The sequence below is a fragment of the Vigna radiata genome, chromosome 4 (assembly GCF_000741045.1).
Source record: "Vigna radiata var. radiata cultivar VC1973A chromosome 4, Vradiata_ver6, whole genome shotgun sequence".
Lineage (NCBI taxonomy): Eukaryota > Viridiplantae > Streptophyta > Magnoliopsida > Fabales > Fabaceae > Vigna > Vigna radiata.
Window position 1 is genome coordinate 13,682,547 of NC_028354.1, and position 22,897 is coordinate 13,705,443.

At 31.4% G+C, this 22,897-nt stretch overlaps 2 protein-coding genes across 3 annotated transcripts; both read right to left on the reverse strand.

Moving 5' to 3' along the window:
* Nucleotides 1-6,173: 6,173 nt before the first annotated feature.
* LOC106759136 (NAD-dependent malic enzyme 59 kDa isoform, mitochondrial) lies at nt 6,174-13,617 on the reverse strand. 2 transcript variants are annotated; one of them, XM_014642141.2, is made up of 19 exons: nt 13,227-13,617; nt 12,231-12,327; nt 11,953-12,071; nt 11,680-11,847; nt 10,638-10,766; nt 10,028-10,088; nt 9,581-9,684; nt 9,411-9,494; nt 9,183-9,289; nt 8,929-9,037; nt 8,527-8,634; nt 8,277-8,342; nt 8,049-8,121; nt 7,870-7,956; nt 7,656-7,707; nt 7,483-7,554; nt 7,117-7,179; nt 6,744-6,858; nt 6,174-6,494 (listed from the first exon to the last, which is right to left on the reverse strand). In XM_014642141.2, the coding sequence occupies exons 1-19, from the start codon at nt 13,344-13,346 to the stop codon at nt 6,423-6,425; spliced, it is 1,806 nt and encodes a 601-aa protein (XP_014497627.1). In that variant the 5' UTR covers nt 13,347-13,617; the 3' UTR covers nt 6,174-6,422. The 2 variants fall into 2 exon arrangements, with proteins under 2 accessions (XP_014497627.1, XP_014497628.1); XM_014642142.2 differs by lacking the exons at nt 11,680-11,847; nt 11,953-12,071; nt 12,231-12,327; nt 13,227-13,617 and adding an exon at nt 11,091-11,419.
* A 3,364-nt stretch (nt 13,618-16,981) lies between these two features.
* LOC106758628 lies at nt 16,982-22,160 on the reverse strand. Its single transcript, XM_014641565.2, has 2 exons — nt 21,856-22,160; nt 16,982-17,351 (listed from the first exon to the last, which is right to left on the reverse strand). The coding sequence occupies exons 1-2, from the start codon at nt 22,030-22,032 to the stop codon at nt 17,265-17,267; spliced, it is 264 nt and encodes an 87-aa protein (XP_014497051.1). The 5' UTR covers nt 22,033-22,160; the 3' UTR covers nt 16,982-17,264.
* Nucleotides 22,161-22,897: the final 737 nt, after the last annotated feature.

Genomic DNA, 22,897 nt, shown 5'->3' on the forward strand with positions numbered 1-22,897 from the left:
TTAACATAAATTTAAATTGAATAGCCAAATTTAGGATTTAGGGCTATGTATCCTAATCCAAACTAAACTTTTTAAATTTTTTATACCAATTAATTTAGAACTTGACCTGGATTCTAATTACCACCTTTTTTAAGTTATTTTAAAAAATATATAAATTTTTTGTTGAGCAAGTGAGTACATATGGGTTTGGATGAAATCTCAAAATTGTAACGTTAAATTAGGGATTAGTACTTGTGTCTTTCTGACTGGTGATCAAGTTTTGTTATGACTCAATAAAAAAGATAACATAAGTACATTTTTGAAGACCATGGAAATACTCTTTATCTCTTGTTTGAAAGGTAATAAGGGAATGGTGAAAACATAAGTATACATATAGAGATGTATATTGTTTTGTTTTTTGTATCTAAGGTAGACAATATGTATATATGTATTGCTCACCCTGTACAAATATTTTTGTAATATGGTTCATGCTTTTGTTTTGCATCTCTTATGGAGAGGATATCATGCATTTTTTTTTTAATTTTTGTTAAACAAATTAAAAGTTACCTTTAATTCATTAAAAATACCAACAGACATCATCTTCCTCAAAACCTTCAACACATAAAACATCACTTTGATTTATCAATTTTTCCAACCATTATATTTTGAGAAAGAAATAAACATATGATAAAATCATTTTTAAATTTATTCCTTTTACATTAAAAGATTAAATTATTATTTAAATTGTAATTTTATGCATTGTTTAAATGTTAAGCTTCAAAAAGACTATATTATGTTGCATATGAAATTGTACTTTTCAAATTTAAAAAGTTAAAACGAAAATTTGAATTACGGATCTAAACTCTGACCAGCCAAAAAAAAAATGTAAATTCAAGCCCTCCAACCAAAAGTAAATAATAAATAGTAAAGAAGCTTATCTTTTCTAAATAAATGGAAAAGGCCATTTTCGCATTAAAATAACAAAGAGGAAAAAAAATCGCATGTTAATTGTTCATTATCATAATAGCAAAGACAATATTTTGGTTAATATTCTCTTTTGATTAATAAATATCATAATATGGATTTGATGTATATAAATCTATATAAATCCATCTTTGTTGATATATTGTTCGTCAAATTTATTGAAAATTTCTGTTAACCTAATTTATTTCATCTAAAAAAAACTTTAAATTTAACTTAGTCTCACATATTTATAAAATAAAGTTTATCTTTATATATTTTAAATTAATTTTATTTTTAAAATAAAATAAATATAGACAATAAATTTAAATTGTTGAATACAAATAAAACCTTGAACTATAAAAAATGAAACCAATGTAAATATTAGCAAAACATAAAGCTTTTATATAATTCTACAAAATTTTAAGGTGATTACTATAGTTTGTATATTTTTAATAGTCTAGTTTGACTGGTTTATTATAATTGAATCGTAAATAAGGTTGAATAAAATATCTCGATATCAAGTTTCATTTTAATCTTTCAACCTTGTTTCATTATGACAATCTTCTAGAATTACTACCACACACAATCGTCTCATTCACCAAAAATTTGTCTCTTATGAAAATTTTTATGCTCAAACTGCAACTGGGAGCTGTTGTTTGTTGATCAGTGGTAAGTGGAATCACTTAAAAACTATTGTTGGTCAATTCAGGCAACTTTCTTACACTTTAAAGATTGAGATCATTCTCAATATATACTATATTATGTGTCACTTGTTCTTTAAACTTTAATTTTTCTCTCTTTTCTTTAACAGGAGACGTGTAGCCTAGGAAACAAACTACTCTCGTATATCAATCTTATTTGTTAGCAACTTAGGCTTTATTCACTTGAAATGATTTGAGGAAGAGTGATGGAAGGGATTTGAGAGGATTTAAAGATAAATTTTTTAGTTGTTTATTTGAATAGATTTGGATGTAAGTGAAAGTGGATTTTGAAGTAAATTTTTTTAATCTGTCACATAAATTAAATCACACACTAGTTCTCATTAACTTTACTTCCAAATCCACTCAAATAAACAACAAAAAATTTTATCTTCAAATTCTCTCAAATTCATTCAATCACTCCCCCCCAAATGATTTTTTTTTTAAGTTACAAACAAAAATATTAAGTTTTAAAAATATATAAGACCTTTTCTGATAACCGTCTCATAAGTGTTATGGAGATATAAAATTAGTATTGTGAAAATGGGTCATCCAATTTAACTCGGTTTGGTTCACTACAAATTGATTACTCAGTGAGTTAATCTAACTTGACTCACTTATTGGCAAGTTGAAAAATTCGAACTCGACTCAACCCACCACGGATTGGTAGGTTAAACAGGTTGATTTACTGACTAACTTAATTATAATTTTTTTTAATTCCAAAAAAAATCATAAAATTTTTCTAACTCAAATTTAAATAAAGGAAAAGAGCCTTAAATTATATTTATGATCAATCAAACATAAGATTTCATTCATGCAAAGATATCACAAAATCTTCTCAACAAAATTTTTAATAGCTTCATAGCAATTCAAATTTGTTTCTACATAAAAATTGAGTCACTAAGGGTAGATTTGTGAATTTTCATGTTGTCTAATTATTCTATACAAGAATAATTTTATACCAGCCTCCGTTTTAATATTTTGTAAAATGACTAACCCATCAAAAAAGTACTTATTAGAAAAACTAGGTAAGTAGGTGAACGAGCCTGACTTACTTGGATTAAACTAGGTGGATTGGTGAATCAACACAGCTCACCATGAGTTTACCCCAGATAAACAAATTGAAATTTCAATTTCTTTTTATCAATCCAATCCCGCTCAAATTTGTGATGGACCAAGTTAACTAAGAGACTTCAAACTATTTTAACATTCTTATTTCAAATTCAAGTTACGTTATTTGAACCACCAAAAACATTCCACCTAGTATATTTGATTTGGATTGTGTTAATTGAGTTATCTAATATAAAATAGTATATGGTTGAATATAAGAACAACAATATTATGTCGTGACATTAGAACAGTATTGAAACAATAGCCAACGGGTAAATAAAAGAAGAGGTACGTGCGATGAATGAATTATTTTTCTCTTGCCATTATAATATTTTAAAAGAAAAGGAAGAATAATGTATTTATGCATAATTATCATGTATTTAAAGTGATGTCATGTTGATATCCCACAGCAACTAATGTCAAATGAATTATCAATTTATTGACTCACACTAACTTAATCAAGAAAAAGAAAAAGAGACATTTTTCTTCATGTACTCCAACCTATTATGCAATTTAAAATTATACAATCCTTTACATCAGGTTTTAGAGGGAAATAGATAAACACAAATTGTAAACACTACGAGTGAGAAAAGAAGAAAAAAAAAGTCTCGAGAATGAAGAAAAGAGCAATTAGTATCTGTGCAACTCTATGAAAAAAAAAGCTAACTTGAAAAAAATGTTTATTCCACATGTCATATATTAAAGTTTCCTATGTTGTTTAGCTAAGTATTTATGGGGGTTTTCTTATATTATTTTCTTCTTTGAAAGTTCTAAGAGAATTTTAGGTGTATTTATTAATTATTATTAATGACAGATTTTATTGGATTAGGTCTAGTGGAGTTTTCCTCCATGTTGAGGTTTTCTAATATTAAAAAGCTTTAATGTCTGCTGGGTTCTCTCTTCCTTATTTTATGTATCTTAGTATTTTGCATATTATTTATATGTAGAAGATTTTATCTGATTTTGCTTTTAGTTGTCATTTGTTGGTTTTGTTTCAATGGATATATATGACCCAACTTGGTCGACAAATGTTATGATGAATTTAATATATATATATATATATATATATATATATATATATATATATATAAAGTTGTATAGTTTTGATTGTGGTGACAATGTGATTTCATTACATGTGTTAAAATAAAATAACTTAAAATCAGTAGAATATGTAAAAAACAGGGTTAAAATAAAATTATAATTAACTGAAACAATATTACAATTTGGGGTAAAATCAACTTGCGATTTTGACGCCAAGAAGGGAGAAGACGAAGACGGTTTCCTCCACCATGGTGGCAGTGAGCAAGAAGAAGAACCAAAACAACAGAAAACCACCATTACTACAATGCAAAACTCTTCTAACCACCATGACGATGAACGAAAGGAAGAAGAAGCTTGACCTCCATTGCACGACACAGAACATAAACGAAGAAGAAAATAGTGGTGCTAGCACACCAGATCGCTAAGAAAAAACAAATTGGGGATGAAAACTAATTGGGAATTTTCTCCCTTGAGGGTTTCCTAAACTAATTTCCAATTTTAGGGTTTTAATTAGGGTATTTTCCCAATTTTAGATTTTTAAAAACCATTATGGTTGTTAATTTTGGGGCTGGTCCCAATTTGCAAATTTAGGATTCTTAATTAGGATTTCTCCAACACCATCAAAGAAAAAGAAGGAAACCAGTAAATATTAGGAACTTTTCTTAGAGTTTCAAATTTAGGGCTTCTTAATTGTAATATTTCTTTACCCGTTGCCTTCGAACAGGAAGAACAATTTCGTGAAGAAGTCATCTCTAACCCTAACCCTTTGCTTTTAAACTTGGGAACAACAGTAGCACAAATCTCCAAGAACCCTAGCCTTTGCTTTTAGATTTGAGAACAAATGTAGCATGAATCACCCACAACCTTAACTTTGCTTTTAAATTTGGGAACAACATCCATGAATCACTTTGCTTTCAGGATGAATCAACAATTCAATTTAACATGTCAACCAAAACTGTACAACTAATTAATTTTTTGCCAACTGGGCAGCTCTGCTGTTAGCAAATTTAACGCAGTAAGCAAAAAGGACTAACTTGCACCGTTTTTACGAAAAGTAGGATGTTAGTGAACTTTAAAAAAAAAAAGAACGACTTTGAATAGATCCTATAAACCGAGAGACCAAAATAGGTATTAAACCTATATATATATATATATATATATATATATATATATATATATGTGTGTGTGTGTGTGTGNGGGGGGGGGGGGGGGGTTTATTAACACGCGTACACCTGTTTTTCAGTTGGTACGTTTTAACAATGTGTACCGCATTATAGTAGACAAAAATATCCTCATTTATCATGGATTCTAAGTTTTAAAGTCAAGGATATTTAAATAATTTTCATTCTCAAAACTAAAAAAAAAAAAAAGAAACCCCCAAACCCTTACTCACCTCCAACATTTTCTCTATCATCCCTACTGTTGCCCCAATTGAAAAAAAAAAATCAGAAACCCTTGCCAAAAGTTTATTCTAAGCGCCTGCAGAAGTTGATTCAGTGATAAAAAAGGGACACAAGGAAATTAAAGAAATAGGTATAAAAGAGCTCCCTAGGAGTACAATTCTTTCAATTCTAGGTTGTAATCTTACAACATGTATACCATACCAAAAGAGAAAGGAAAAAGAAACACTTTGTGTAGAGGGAAAAGGACAATAGAGGGAAATATCTTGTTCTTTAAAAATATAATGAAATGTGGTGTAGATGTGTAAATGATGTATAAAAATTTAATTGATTTATGAAGGTTTTATTTACATGATTTAATTTAAAAATGAAATTTAATAATAATAAGAAGGGAAAATATATAACATATCCTCCAAATGATGAACAAACATAAGTGAGAAAGGTGGATTAGGGTTAGGAAGGGTTTCTAACTTTTTTTATGAAAGAGAAAAGGTTGAGAGGAATGAGGGAGGTGAGGATAGGTCTGGGAGTTTTTTTTTTAGTTTTGAGAATGAAAATTATTTAAATATCCTTGACCTTAAAACTTAGAGTCCATGATAAATAAAGATATTTTTATCTACTATAATCCGGTATACATTATTAAAACGTACCAACTGAAAAACAGACCTACACGTGTTATATATATATATATATATATATATATATATATATATATATATATATATATATATATAAATTAGGTAAGAAAACTAGTTTTTAACAAGACCTTAATCAAAAATAAAAATTTAACTTTAAATAATTTTATGATTTTAAATTCTTGTGTAAATCAACATGTTTAATAATCAAGATAAATGAATCGTATTGTAAAAAATATAGTAAAATACTAAAAAATATTGACATTTTATTAATAAGTTAAATTACTAGACATAAAAGGTTCTTTTTACCTTTTTAATGAAGCAAGTTACCATTGGTAACTTTGAAATAAATTTTGAAAATGATTTATTAACGTGAATCAGATTGTAAGAATGCGTGATTAGAGAGAAGCAGAAATTAAGAATTGTCTATAATACTAGTGAAGCTTCAAAAAGAAAGGGACTACACACAGAATTCACCGCCTACAAGGCCTTTTCCCCTTCTCACCACTTCAACTATCAAAACCTTGCTAGTCATCAATAGCTAAGATAAAAAATGAAAAATAGTAAACCAAAAGGCGGCCTTCCTTCAATCAGTTTCATTTTTCATGAACAAGGGGGGAATACTCAGGGTACCACATATTGCCTCTCACATACTCCACAGTATCTTCCTGCAACCAAACCAACAAGCATTAGTTACCAGCAGCAGAATATATATCATACAAAGTTGGCATCGACATGCTGAGAACTAAAGCACAAAATATGGGAACTAGTCAATTTATAATGTTTAGACGCAAACTTCAACTGTATTTAATCTTCCAAACTTCACTCTCCCCTCACAGCATGCAAAATTAACAATACACTCAACCAGGATATGAATATATAATGTACTATCAGTGAGAAATCTGAAATTTCCATACTTTTGACATGTTTGCTAGTTCTCTCAACCCTATATCACCATGTCCTTCAGCCTGATTTTCTGCAACCGCAGCACCAATAACAGCAGCTCCAACCTCAGCTGTAACATTCCGAATACTGCCCAACAAAGTACCATTCGATTACATAAGGCCACAATGAACATCTTTGTTAAGGGATTAGTAAACCAAAACTATATTGTTAGATTTAGTACCGTACATGGCATCCAAATCCAATATACATTCCAAGAATCAGTTTTACTGTCTATACAGATTAAATTTTAATTCTCATAGTGGTTCAGAAAGGATCCATGGAAAAGGAGAGGAGAGCCATGAGAAAATGAAAACAAGTCGTAACAAGGAAAAAAGGGAACATTACCAGTCAATGGATGGAAACAAGATTCCTTTTTGGACCTCCTCATCCGTCATATATGAAGCAAGGCTGAGAGGATAACAGCAAGTTAGTAATGTATTTAAAAAGGCCCAAAGTGGCATCTCATCAGGGAAGAAGTTCTTTATTAATGAGCGGCAACGTACACCCAGAAAACGTATTAAGCTTTTTAAAGTAGGCAAAGAACAGATAAAATGATCTGGACAACACAGAATACAAGGTCAGGCTGCTCAATTGTTATGCCTAACACGGGAGCAGCCCTACAAACATCAAGAAAATAATTCACTAAACTTCCATTGAAATAGTGTCTAATAGCTTTTGGCGGAACAAAAGAACTGCACAAATTAAATATACCATTCAGCTGCTGCTCGCAACATTTCGTCTGTTATATGACGAGCACCCGATAGAAGTGAACCCAAACCAATCCTGAATGAAATGTTGCAATATAATTACGCCAATGATTTCACTGAGTGTCATGATTTGTGAAAAAAAAAATAAAAAATATAGAGCCACAAAGGCACGCCTACCCTGGGAATAGGTACATATTGTTGGCTTGATTGACATGGCCAACTTCATTTCCTGGACCAAAATTCATTTGGAGGCTATGGTAAAACATAATATTGAAATGAACGTAAAAAATGTAAAGAAACAAGATTCTTCCTACGACAAAAAGCCTCCGCGGCTTCGAACTTGACTGCATACTTCAAAAACCAATTAATCATATTACAGAATGATAATTACCGAGATCTACATCGTCAAAAGGGCTTCCACTTGCAAAAACGATATTTTTTCCAGCATGACTGAAAGCTTCAATAGCAGTGCACTCAGCTGTCCCAGTGATAACGAAACAGGTGTCAAAAAGAAAAACATGGAAATGATTAAACAATTGTCCGTACTAAATAAGCCTTGTACAAACAAACCATTCACGGTGGGATTAGACATTGCAAAGATAGCAGGTTTTGTTGAAGCAGATTCTCTCATTGCCTTAAGCACCTGAGTTGAATCTCAACCATTAAATTGAAGAAAACTAATTACAATAAAATGAAGGTAGCAGAACCCAAAGATATAAAAACAAGAAATTTCTTCAAAGCATGTGTATTTCACTTAATCAAATATACTTCACTGAGGAATAAACATAAGGTAATTACCTCCGTGTCAAAAACACCACCAACTCCAGACAATCCAAGTAGCACGTGTGGCTTAACCTTCTTAACCTAAGGACCATTAGGTTCAATAATTGAAGTATGGATATCAATTAGAATGCATATTTTTTATTCTTCACAAGTATTATTTAATTTACTCTTACACAAAAATAATCGTTCATTATGATATAAATGTAAAATAAATAACATATGAAAGTGAATGAAGTTTTTCTCAAACAAATTCCGTAGCATTTACCACTTCAATTATACTAGCACCCTCTGTAAGCCCTTCAAGATCTCTTGGATTTTTGGCAAATGGAACAGCAGCTGGATCTAGATTGCTCCTTTCCGTGGTGACAAGACCCTACATTCAACAATCACATCTTTATTAAAGATTATCATAATAAAAATAGAAAAAATAAGCATGCACAGAAATAACAGAATCCAAAAGAGGATGTCAAAAAGAAAATATTTATGACGATATTAGTCATATAAATGAAGAGAATTTAAGACCGAATATGAAAAAAAAAATGAAGATATTTGGATAACAAAGTTGAACCGAAATCACGAGGGATCCAGATAATATATTATCACGAATACAATTTCTATTTGAGTTTCCACTTAAAGCACACTGAAAGCAAAGAGCATGAAAGCATACATTTTTATCCATTAAAAAAAACGGGCTGTTAGCAGTGGCCGCCGTTCCACTGCCCCCTGACATTCTTGAAACAGCCTGGGCAGCCATCTTAAGAACACCAAGCCCTGCACTGCCCACCAGGCAAAAAAGTATCACGTAAAACAGAATTTTGGCAGCAAGATTTAAGCAGAAAATAAAATATAAGGAGCATGATAGAACAACGAAACAAACTGGATACCCAATAAAAGATACATCAAAATTAGTTTTGCAAGTACCTCCCAGCTCCAACAACAACTATCTTTTGTTTCAAAAAATCAGACAATGGTCGACCTTGGGATCTTATAGTTCCCAATAGCCCAGCAAGTGCAACACCGGCGGTGCCCTATTAAACAATGGAAATGAAGAAAAATGCACGTTTTAGAAGTAGTCACTTCAAGAAAATAACGCATTACTTAGCACCTAGAACATTTTGAATGTAACAAAATATAACATCACTTTCTTACCTGTATATCATCATTAAACATGCAAAACCTTTGTCTATATCGTTTAAGGGTTTCAAAAGCCCACTTCATTTGGAAATCCTCAAACTGAAAAAATAAGCTAATCATCCGGTTACTAGATGAGTAAATTCTAAACTGAACAGAGAGAAAAACGTTTTAAAAGAAAAGAAAACCTGAACAATAGCCTTAGGCCATCGAGCGTGTACAGCTTCCATGAATTCATCAACAATCGATAGGTACTCTTCACCTTCCAACCTAGGCTGTCGAACTCCTAAATCTGACAAACGAGAATCATGTCAGAATACAGTAACTTTTATGATGAAAAATACGTGGAATTACCATATTATCTTTTTGCATGCTCAAGAGATCAAGAATGTCAAAGTAATTGAAAAATCCCACTCCAACACATCATTGGAGCATAATATAATTAGATAAACTTCGCTAAATAAAGCAGAAAAGCCATTCATTAGTTACAAGATTATATTACTCAAACACAAAATCTAGGATACTGGAAAACATGGCATCTTTCCCACTTTACAAAGCAAACATACCCATGGTAAATGAAAAAGTGAGACAAACAACAACCATAGAAATAAGAAGCAGAATTGAGTTCTACTCACAAAGGGGATCTTTGAGTAGCTTTTCATTGTTTGTACCAACATCTAACATAACTGGAAGTATCTGAAACAAGTGGAGAAAACAGCATACTGTACAAGTTAAATCACAGTAACTAACATTACCAAGTAGCAGTTAAAAAGTAAAGAAAATAAAAATTAAAACATTATTCAAAATCAACAATTATAAGTTTACAACAAAAGACTCTTAGACAAACTTCTCCTTAAACACTCTTAAGAGATAAAAATAAGGAGAAAAATTGAAATTAGCTTCCTCATAAGATAATTTGTAGAAGTTTTTTAGAGAAGTCAGTTTCATTTTTTTTTCTCCTAAAAGTACTTGCGGAGAAACTCATCTCAACAAACCCAAAGTCAAGATTTATGAACTCATTTCCAGTTCATTTGTTGATTACGAGTAATTGTACAAGATAAACATAAACAAAATTAGATTTATTCAGCATCTTAAAACAGTTAACAACCTAACCCACCGTACAAAAATTCAAGTATCCATTTCAATAAAGAAAAAAAATCTCAGTCCTGGGCCACCAGTAAAACATGATGAGTCCAAGTTATGAGGAAATTCAAGATACAAATAGAAAGGAAGGGGAAAACATACTTTTCGTGGGTTGATACCAGCAGCAGCAACATACATGTCAAGTTTTCCTATAGGTATTCCTATGCCCTGAACGCCAAGGTCACCCAAGCCAAGAATACGGCTACCATCTGTCAGGACAATCATGTCTACCTGAACCAAGGAAACAAGATGATTATAATTTATAACCAATAATATATCAAGTCAGGGAGAAATTTTGCTACCTACGTAACCGAAAAGTTCCTAAATTTTCGCAAAGCATGTAAATAGTTGAACTGTACCCAGTTACCAGAACATTTATCATTGAAGTCGGGTAAAGTGAGAAAACAAGAAGTAACCACAATCACAACTAAATACCAAAATCACTAGAAAAATTCAGTAAAAACTAAAACAATTATCAATTTTATGCAAGGCACATAATATGAAAGCATAGAATAATGTCACTTAACGACAACGAAACAAATATAATATACTCACCCTCATGAGCTACCTATTTAGGAGGGAGAATCGAATATTTAAATACTCCACTCAAGATCCCATACTTTCTTGATGAGAGTTGGGCACCCCATGATACCCAGGTTCTTATAAACGTTCTAGATTATTCTATTTTTTCAACTGCCTCCCCTCTGTTTTATAAACCTAATACCTACGTAGACCTCACTCTAACGAGAAAATACACTGATATTCTTGTCCAAGAAAAGTCATCTTTGACAATAATAAAACAATAAATGGACCCTCACAACATGAAACTTCTTCGGGTCCCTGATAAATCTGTCAATTTTTTACACAATTTTTTCTACAAAACAAAAAATACAGCAATATCCATGACAGTTGAATTCCAGTTTATCCCTCAGGGAGTACAAATATACTAAACTCGGCGACAGAATTAGAGAATTCCAGTAAGTACAGAATTCACCGAGTTTCAATAATTTTAACCCTTGCAAGTCAAAACCTTAAGAAAGCTGTATCGATTATAAAGGAAGAATGAAAAGTAAAAGTCACTTCCATTTTCTATCATGAATGAAAAGAAAAGGAAGGCAGAATTTTACCAAGACGAGTTCAATACCTCGTCAGCTGGCCAGTTATAGATCATTGACATCATCTCCCCTTTATCTTTGACACTAAAATACATACCCCGCGGGCGTCTAAATAACCCTGAATAATTTTCACACACTAGTCCAACTGTAGGAGTATATATTATAGGAGCAAACTCTTTGATGTTACGGATAAGAACCTGAGATAGAAAAAGGTAAGCAAGATAAAAAGCACATAATAATAATAATAATAACCTTTGTAATATATTCTCATATCCGCAAGGCAACTTCATCATCAAACTCACTCGGTAATACAGAATCTCATTCCTGTCATGCAATCTATTTAAGATCCTCCATTTGGATAAGGCAACAAATTTATCTGATTGGCCCCGTGTATTCTTCTCCAAAGATCTATATGAATCCACTGAAAATAATAATAATATATTACGGCTCTCAAATATAATCAAAGAAGAAGCAAACATGAAGCCAAACACACAAGTGGAGTCTAAAGATGAGCAAGCAATAATTCATGAGACTGAAGAACATATGCATATAGCATGAAACGGTCAGGTCTAAAACTTACTAAACCGATCATATTGATGCTCAAATGAAATGACACGAGGTGGAAGAAGGCCCCGAAGTCCCAATCGATCCCTTTCAGTTATGGGAAACCCAGTATCCTACACATAAAAAATTAATTAAGTAAATGAAGTTTTAGAATCCCAAACAGTGATCAAGCACAGTCGTGAGTAGCTTGGATTTTTAATGTAAGAGATGGTAAACACAATATATTTATATCAACGAAAAGCATCTTTTAATGAATCCGTATTATGCATTTACCAGAACTAACTCAAAACAGATACCACGTAAATATCAATAACGAATTTTCTCCACTTTAGATTCTACATTTCATGCATGTCACACGAGGCTCCCGATTACACACTTTCTACATAAATAAAGCAAATCACAGAGCTACAAATTTATACGAAAAACTCATTTGGAATGTTACTCAAATTATGTTTAATACAATCTATCTGACTTAATTTAGAGTCCTCTAAAACTAAAACAGTAACAATAAAATAATTAAATATTCACTTTCAACCTTTCTAAAAAAAAGAATGTATGGGGAAAAAATTACCAGATGCTCTGATTCATTTGTGTTTATGGTCTGGTCCATTCTTAACGTGATACTTTTCAAATTATAGGAAAAAATTAACAACACCAAATTATAAGTGATGATCCTGAACCGCTTAACAATAACTTCATCTTGTTACGTACAATGCTATTAGATAAAAATACTCTCCTTTGCACCTATAAACTCAAGGTTCGAACTCAAAATCACTCGTTAAATTGAAACAACTCCACATAAGTTGATGCAGTGGTCTTCTTAAAATAATTATATTGTATGAAAATATGATAATCAATCGCTTCCATCTCTTTTCAGGCTAAAGCTTGTTTCCTTTCAAACAAATAAACCAAACTAACAAACAAACAAACAAATTCACAACACAAAAAAAAAAAAAAACCATTAAATAAATAAACTAAAAACAAAGTTAACGAAGTGAAAAACAGTGCGAACCTTGTTGAACCACGGATCATGGAGGATATCAGTGCCCCGCTTGTGGACCTTGCACGGCCCGGGAATCGCCGAGGAGAATCGCCGTGATCTGGACGCCGCGAATCGTACAACCTTCCACATTCTTGTAAATCGAAATCGAAATCAAAATCAAATGCAGCACCCAACAGCACCACCTACAACGCTACGATTAAGCGAAGCTAAAAGAAATTTGGATTTGGTTTTGTCTTTGTGAGCTGCGAGAAGCGCATTTTCTACGAAGGAGGAGAGAACGATGTCGTTTGTGAGGTGCGGATTGAGGGAGGTGGAAACGAGCGCCAGGGTATTTATAGCATCAGGAGCTTTCTCTCTCTAGTTTTCTCTCTCCTCTGTTTCTTTCCGAGTGTTGAAACAGTTTGAAGCAGTTGGTGTTTCAGGTGCTACTACCCGATGAATTCGGGCAGTGTAGGATGGACAGTTACAGAAGGAAAATCTGCCCGGGAAAGATTCGGGCAGGGATGCCCAAAGATGGCGACTAGCTTAACTCGGGTGAATAAAACACGTGGACTATTTTCTTTATTAACCAAAAGCAGTGTTTTATTTATAAGCAAGAAAAAAAAAAAAAAGAGGTTGGTGGCTATGGCAATGGCAAAGCTTAGTTAGTTTTGTCTATGTCGTTCTTTTTGTCTTTTTTTCCATGAAATTATTTAGATTTTTTTAAACTATTTTTTAGATTCTAAATTTTTTGGTTAATGGAATAATTACCCATTAACTACAAAATTTAATGGTTAAAGGATTTAAAGTTAAGGATTAAAAATAATAAAAATTCAATTTTGATTTGATTATATATGACAATTTTTCATAAAAAATTTGTACATGTATTTGATTTTTAACAAGATCTTTAAAATAAGATACAGACTCAATGGTCATTCTTGAAAACAATTAGATTTAATACGATTGTTGTTAATTTGAAAATCATTCTTAAATCTAAAAATACACTTTTGAAGTAAGAAAAAAAAAAGTAAATGATGATATTTAATATGAATTGTCAAATCTTTATTAACTTCCTTATCATAATATTTTCTACAAATACTTTGAAGTTTGGCCAAACAACGATAAATAAGCACAAACATCATTTGAACTTTGACACATGTAATACGGTAAACAATTAACAAAGATCCTAATAGAGATATTAACTTTTAACCCAAAACATAATAACATATTAATCTAAATGAAAAAAAAAAAACACTGAAATTTTTTAATACGGTCCTTCATGTAACACTATAGTAGTTTCTTTAAAAAAAATTAGACTAGATTAATTTATCAAAGATTTATGTTCATTTTATTAGTCTACCGAATTTTATATCAACAAATGAATATTTCAAACAATTGATTTGTTGATAGTTGTTGCTTAAAAATGGAAATAATGAGAGAATATTTGAGAATTTGAATATTAATTAATATTAAAGGTAAAATATTCAAATTTTCAGCAAATTGATCCTTATAGAACAAAATGGTGATAAAAAAGAATATAATTTCATTCACTGATTTAGTGAGAAATTAAATATTAAAAATATATATTTCGAGCAAAATTTTTAGTGATAAATTTGTTTAGAAGATTAATGTGATGAGACATATAACTTTGAAAATTCAAAATGAGAATTAATATAAATATTATCATGTCACCGACCAATAAGTTTGGCTTATTAAAAGTAATGACATATACATGAAAACATTATCTTTTATAATTGTTCCCATCAATCTCTTTGTCAAAAACAATGTGTAAGAAAAAAGATATACACGCCACGAATACAACAAATTGACTCTAAAAATAATTAAAAAAAAAATACATACTAAATATTAATGAATTTTTATGAAAAAATTATGGATGAAAAGAATGACACATCAGCACGAGAAAAGTTGACTAGATAAATAAAATTAAGAAATACATAAAAAAAAAATATTGACTTTTATAATTGTCCAAGCACGTTAGTACCTCTTTCAGAATACCATTCTTAGGGTTTTGGATAACCCAATGATTTATTTTAAAGTTGAATAAATTGATTTTTAAATAGTTAATTTATACAACAACTTGTATCATATAAAGTGAAGAAAAAGAAAAGTATACGGTGTAATTAATTACATGATAGAAAGAGATAGGCAAAAAAAATATAGATGAAGTAGGTTTATTTGTGTTAAAATATACTTTTAAGTAATTCTTATATAAGTTTACAATGATGTGTGTGTGTGTGTTTAAGGCAAGATAAAATTTATCTTTTTTTTTTTCATCTGCTATTATAATAATTAAACTTCTAGTTACTTCTTAAAAAGTAGATTTTTTAAATAAGTTTACTCAAACTTATTTAAAGTTATAATAAATAATCATTTTATTTAAAATTTTCACTTTTAAAAAAGAAAGTAAACAGACACCTTATATCCTATAAATAATTTCATTATATGTGCAAATCACTTTCAATTAAACTTTGAGCAAATGTGAGTATTTTTAGGATAATATTTTGACAATATTTTTTGACAATATTTTAATATCATCTACATGTCATTCTGTGATTGGTTTAAAATTATTCTAGAATTAATAATAATAATTATAAATACTAATATAGACGAATCACATAATGACACATAGATAGTGTTAAAATATTATAAAAAATGTTATCAAAGTATCATTATATTATCTGTATTTTTAACTTTTGAAGGGAAGTTTTTGCCACCTAACAAATTGAGTCTGAAATAGTTAAACGTTGTAATGTGTGGAATAGTAACATGGTTTTCATTTGTTTGAATTGTTGTTGCTCTGTTTGTATGTAATTTCCTTGTGGTTAAGTTTGAGAGGCTAAAACTGAGCATGTGAGTTTAAGTGTAAGGAAGTGGTGTTAAGAATATGCCATGTCCACATTAGATGGCCGACAATAGCAATACTACCTTCTAATGAAACTGGTCCCCTACAAGCACATGCTCAGCAAACTAAACCACTGCTCTCTCAAAACAACACAGACAACAGTAATATTTGGTGTCAGAATACATTCCTCATGTTCCTTTTCAAGTGGTTAAAATTTCTCTCCATAGAATAAAACCCATTTTTCTCTTTCCATATTAACAAGAGAATATGGTTCAAGCGAATGGGAAAAATGAATGCTAAAGAGCATATTATCTACTTGGACTAAGTTTAATAAGAGCAGGTAAAAAATACAGAACTGACAGAAAAATTGGCTTGCAACAGAACGACTTTGGCTAAAATAGAAGAATTTGATTCCGTTTAACTCGTTTCAATGGATGGACATAGCTTGATCTTTCTAAACCTTGGAATCAAATCTGTTCATTCTATTATTTTATGACTTTCAACTCATTCGTTCAGTTGGCAACTGGGCATTCATTATTTGGTGATAGCATCGTAGAAGAACCAAAGTTGTTCTCGACTTCACTGACTAGATTACACGTGTAGTTATGCAAATATCTCAGATTTTTTTCATAATACATACTTAGGTATTTCTATATTTGAGAAACCTATAACATCACAAAGCCAGTGCTTTATGCTTAGCAAGGCTATTTCTGTGCGAGCATGCCTTCTAAACATCAAAATCATAAGGTCGTGCACCTAAACAAAAAATTATGAATTTAGAGAAATCGATATATTTTTAAATATTCGATCTTTCAGGTTGTAATAACTTCAACTTTTCCATTAAAACATAAAAATTCTACTTTCTCTTTTTCTACATGGCATATAAATGGTGAAAGAACTATGCGAGAAGGTATAGGCAAAGTGATAAAAGCACAATTGCAATTATTAAAGTAACAAGTAATATCGGTTTCAACAGGCTCTGGAATCAAAACTTCAGAAAATAGCACTTATTTAATTTCATCATTTCTAAAATGGATGTCCATCAAATATAGCCAAAAAATAAAAATATGTCACTACTTGATCCTAGATCAAAGTCTTGGATAACATCAACAACAGCAACTCTTTAAGGCTGTTCATATTCTTAGAGCTTTAACAAATAATGTCTGCTTGACATGATGTGGCCTCCCACACCAGTGATGCAATTTTTATTCCGATTGTTCATAATCTTTAGTTCCAAAGTTCTTGCACCAGAGTTGAGAAGGGATGGGGCGAACTGGATGATGCGGTCGTTGCTGAAAGATAAAAATATTAAACTCTTAGCCAATCTCAGCAAGGATACGAGCAAACGTAAAAGAACAAATTATAAGAAATGAATAAAGTAGAAAAAAAAAATGAGTACACCATATATAGCATCATCCCAGCAAGGTCACAAGGCAGCAACTTGAGAAAATAATTAATCTGTGCCAAGACTCACCCTACCCTCACATTAACAGAAATAAAGAACAGCAACTAAAAAAGGTTGAACCAGATTCTTCCACCACTTACATAATAGAAATTCAAATAAATCATCTACTCTGGCATATCAAACTAAACCATAGGAAACTAATCAGGTTGATGCAAACGCAAAATATTAATTTTATATGCACATAAATCTAGAACCAGAGGCATAAGATCTAAATAATGGACAAAATATGCTCCATAGTATGTAACAATCAAACACGGTTTATATGCTCAATAATTTCAAAGTATTTGATGCCCAAAAAGCATCCAAATGAAAGTGGTCGAGACAAAAAGTACACATCCAATTGTCTGTCAATTATAGAGTTAACCATAGCAACTTGAAAGTCACAGTATCAAGCTATACTAATTAATATTAACCCAACACCAAGGAAGTTTACAGAATCCTACAGGCTGTTGTTCTCTGATCAGGAACACAGAATACCTGCTCAGACAAAGCCCTACTGTATAGTTAGTTTGTGGAATCTTATAGGCTTTGTCTCTGACTAGGGAAAGTTTGAATGTTGCTTCTGATTGGTAGCTTATGCTGTTTGCTGTTGGAAAATGTCATCCAAAATGCTAAGGCTCCTTCAGATTGGTTGTAGTGCACCTGCAGTACTAGTACCCCTACATGTGCTGGTGCTCCTACTGTTTTGAAAGTTTAAAGTTTTAACAAAAAAATATATTTTATAGTTCCATTATTCGAGCACAAGAAATAATTGACACCGTATGTGACACCATGTATGATTATCTCCATCCCTCACTTCTATCCTTATCCTGAGCACACATCTTAAATATTCCCCAAAATCAAAGGAGTCAACAACAGTTTCCCACGAAAGTTGTGCAAAAGCATTTAGAAATTACTCATGATTGTCATCGTCTTATTACTATCTTATTTGCGTTATTTTATATATCTATATATTCTTAAATATAATTTTACATCTTGTCTTGAATTATGATCTCAAATTCTAAATTTCCACCCCCGATGTCTAATCCAAGGAAGGGTCTACAATTTTGATAACCATGGTTAGAATATTTACAAAATGTTACACAATATCTTAATAGTATCTAGAAAAAAAAATTAGACCATCTTAAATTATCTCCCATGATGGTTCTCGTATTTCTTTTTATTTCTTATTTTGTTTCATTATCTAATTTATGAGTCTGAATTCCTATAGAAACTAGTGTTTCATATTTTGTATCATATCATTATCATAATGCATTTACCATACAATATCTTGTATTCAGAGACTGTATCCATTACATAAAGCCAGCAATGTCTACGACTAATAATAAGTTTAGCAACATATAGTAAATAGTTATCCCTAACAAGTTTAAGATTTTACTTTAAGTGATATTACCAGTCTGAGGCCTAGGAACCTTAGCACAACCTTGTGGAAAAGAATATAGCAACATATGCCTTTTAGAAAACTAAAAGAACGTAATTTAAGCTAGCAGTAGAATCACCAAAAGAAAAAAGAAATGCGCTCCATGTTGAAAAAAAAAATGTGACGGAGATGATTGTTGTTATTTTCACATCAAAGTGAAACAAAACTGCCCATCTTCCCCAAATTTGTTTTTCAGGGAACTCTTCCAGGGTAATGCAAAATATGACAGCACAACACTGTTACACACAATCCCCACCAAAACAACACGGCCTTACTCCACTCCAGTTTATCATCCTACTCCTACACCTTTTGGAATTGATTTAAACAACACATTTTTGCATTCCGCACAGAAAGTGGTCTAACTCGTCTTCTTTTAAAAAAGAAAAAGTTAAGGCAATAAGGATACTTGACATTTGCTTGCATAGCATGAAATAATGTCCAACTTAGCACGACCGTTTGAAAAGGAATATAGCTATCTATTTCTCAAAAAAATAAAATAAAGATAGTAGCAGAATCACCAACTTACAATACAAAAAAAAAAAAAAAACTCACTGACAAAAAAAACATTATTTGACAATTGTTTCCTCTTATGGAAAATAAAATGTAGTGGAGATGATTGTTGTTATTTTCAACAGTAAACTGAAACACAACTGCCCACCTTCCCCAAATTTATTTTGCAGGGAACACTTTCGGAATAATGCAATGATTGTAGCATAACACCATATACACAATCCCTGCCCAAAACAAAGTCCTACTTCAATATTTGGAATTGATTTAAACTCTGCATCCTTGTATACCACACAGGAAAATGAGTCTAAATGATTTCCTTTTAATTAAAGAAAAGGTCAAGAGGAATACTAGATAGATGATATTTGCTGACATAAACTATAAAGTAACATCAAGCTAATCACAACCTTGTGAAATGGGAAAAAACATTGTATTTCTTAAAAAAAAAATATAAGCTAGCAAAATCACTAACAGAAAAAGAAAAAGTCTGTTTCCTCTTTCGGAAAAAAAAAAATGTAGTGGCGATGATTGTTGTTATTTTCAACAGCAAGCTGAAACACAACTGCCCATCTTCCCCAAATTTGTTTTGCAGGGAACTCTTTCGGAATAATGCAATGATTGTAGCACAACACCGATACACACAATCCCTGCCCAAAACAATGTCCTACTTCACTATTTGGAATTGATTTAAACTCTGTATCTTTGTATACTACACAGGAAAATGAGTTTAAATGATCTCCTTTTAATTAAACAAGGGTTTAAGAGGAATACTGGATAGAAGACATTTAGTGAAATAAACTATAAAATCCAACTACGCACAACCTTGTGAAATGGGAAAAAGCATTGTATTTCTTATAAAAAAAAAAAAAAAAAAAAAAAAAAAACAAAAGCTAGTAAAATCACCAACAGTTTAAAAAAAGGTTTGTAATTTGTTTCCTCTTTCGGAAAGAAAAAAATGTAGTGGTGATGATTATTGTAATTCTCAACAGCAAACTGAAACACAACTGCCCAAATTTGTTTTACAGGGAACTCTTTCAGAATAATGCAATGATTGTAGCACAACACTGATACACAATCCCTGTCAAGAACAAAGTCCTACTTCACTATTTGGAATTCATTTAAATTCTGCATCTTTGTATACCACATAGGAAAATTAGTCAAAATGATCTTTTAATAAAGAAAAAGGTTACGAGGAATACTGGATAAATGACATTTGCTGACATAAACTACGAAAAAATGTCCCACCTATCACACAACCTTGTTTACGGGGAAATAGCATTGTATTTCTTAAAAAAGAAATATAACAAAAGCTAGTAACAAAAGATAAAAACAATAGTTCTTAATTTGTTTCCTCTTTCGAAAAAAAAAATGTAGTGGCCATGATTGTTATTATTTTCAACAGCAAACTGAAACACAACTGCCCATCTTCCCCAGATTTGTTTTGCAGGGAACTCTTTTGGAAAAATGCAACGATTGTAGCACAACCCCGATACACACAATCCCTGCCAGAACAAGGCCTTTCACTACCGTTTTTCAGTCTCCACTGTTATGAATTAATTTAAAATCTGCATCTTTTTGTAACCCAGAGAAATAATAGTATACCTTATTTACTTTTAGGGAAAAAAAAAAGTTAAGGAGATTACAGGATAGATGAAATTTACTGACCTGTATGAAATGATATCCTTTTAAGTTTGAGATATCCATTTTAGTGAAAGGAAAAAATATATGGCCAATCTGGGCAACTATATTAGGCTAAAAAAGGGCACTCTATTCAAGGTTGATGTCTTCCTGAAACTAAGAAAAGAAGGGTGGTCTCCTTAACCCCCATTATCAATAAAAACGTCGGTAAATTGACCGATAGGTATTAAATGTCTAGCAAGAAAATAAATGAGCTCGGCCAGCTAAGTGATTGGTGAGGCAAAACTGGGGTGAACTTGCGCAGGAATTGCAAGCTATCAGAACCTAGCCAGAAAATGGAGTGTCAAAGTGCTGAGAGGAAATGTTTGCATATGGAGAATATTCAATTTCACCACCATTCTTACACCACTGAACACAACCTCGGCATGATAGTAGCACTACTTGCCACCATGGATAACTTAAATCGCGACACTGCGGGCTTGTGGCAACATAATCAAGAATCAATAGAATAAAAAAAATAATATCGGAGAAAAAGTCCACAACACCATTTGAAAAATTCAACTGAAATAAAGCCACTATTGTGACAACATAATACTGCCTCATTGAACCTTATAGTTTGCAAATATATACATTTCCATCCATACAATCAATCAATCAATCATCAACATATAACCGTGAAAAATCAAATAAAAATCCGTTTACTAAATCGAATCGAGGAAACAGATCGGTGTGCGTGTGCGTGTGTGTGTGAGAGAGAGAGAGGTACCTCAAGTTCAGCGGATTTCATGGCGATGGGGATGCAGACGAGGACGACGCCGAACATGGCAATGGCAGTGTTTCGCTTCCAGTGTTTGGGACGACAGTAAGGGCCACCGGTCATACTCCACACCTTGGTCCTGAAATCGCCGTTTCCATGGCCGTGATCGCCGCCTCCACCGCCCATTTCTTCCGATTCCGATTTGGTCTGGCTGAAAATTTGAAACCCTACTCACTCGCTCACTCTCTCTCTTTGGGATCGACGCACGAAGTTGTGAGGACAAGAGAGAGGAACCAAGGTTTCGTTTCGTTCAGGCTGGGATCCCCTGCGGGAGTGTCTAAGGTCTTTATGCTACTCTCCCCTCTCTTCACCAATCAGGATAACAGTAAATTGATTAACCACGCATTTTAACTTTTCTTATATTCAATTTTGTTCTCCTTTTCAGTAGTTTTAAATCACTGAAAAAATTAAATAAATATTTTTACGTATATAATTTGATTATAAATAAAATTAATATAAAAAATATTTATTACTTAAAAATATATTTATAAAAATATAAATAATAATTTTTATAAAAATACAAAAAATGAACTATATATAAAATATACTATAGATTCTCTATGAATATAAAGATATTAAAAAATATATACGGTAAATTTATTAGAAATACAAATAAACAGAATTAAAAATGAAAACAAATAATAAAAAATATATTTTTATTTTAAAACAAATCAGTTTAAAAATAAAATAAATAAATAAGTAAAATAGCTTTTAAACATGTGTGATTACAAAATAAATATAAATAAAAAAATAAATAGCAAACGTATCATATGCAATTTGACGGTTTTTTAGTGTATGTGTGAAGAGTCTATGAGGATTGTGTGGACAACTGAAATTAGGTTTTTAAGGTAAACGTATGATATGCAATTTGAATGTTTTTTAGTGTTGATTGATGAACTGTGATTGTGAATTGTATTGAATGATGTTTAGACGGTTATTGAATGTGTAATATGTTAGAATTCTTTGGTAAGAAGGATTGATGATGAATAGT

Bases quoted from the DNA above. Each gene is read 5' to 3' on its own strand.
- LOC106759136 (XM_014642141.2), bottom strand. From the start codon at position 13,346: ATGTGGAAGGTTGTACGATTCGCGGCGTCCAGATCACGGCGATTCTCC. The intron at 9,685-10,027 runs GTGAGTAGAACT...CTCGTTTGTCAG, and splicing joins GCTACTCAAAGATCCCCTTT to ATTTAGGAGTTCGACAGCCT. The intron at 9,495-9,580 runs GTTTTCTTTTCT...TTATTTTTTCAG, and splicing joins GGCCTAAGGCTATTGTTCAG to TTTGAGGATTTCCAAATGAA.
- LOC106758628 (XM_014641565.2), bottom strand. From the start codon at position 22,032: ATGGGCGGTGGAGGCGGCGATCACGGCCATGGAAACGGCGATTTCAGG. The intron at 17,352-21,855 runs GTACCTCTCTCT...TTTATCTTTCAG, and splicing joins TGAAATCCGCTGAACTTGAG to CAACGACCGCATCATCCAGT.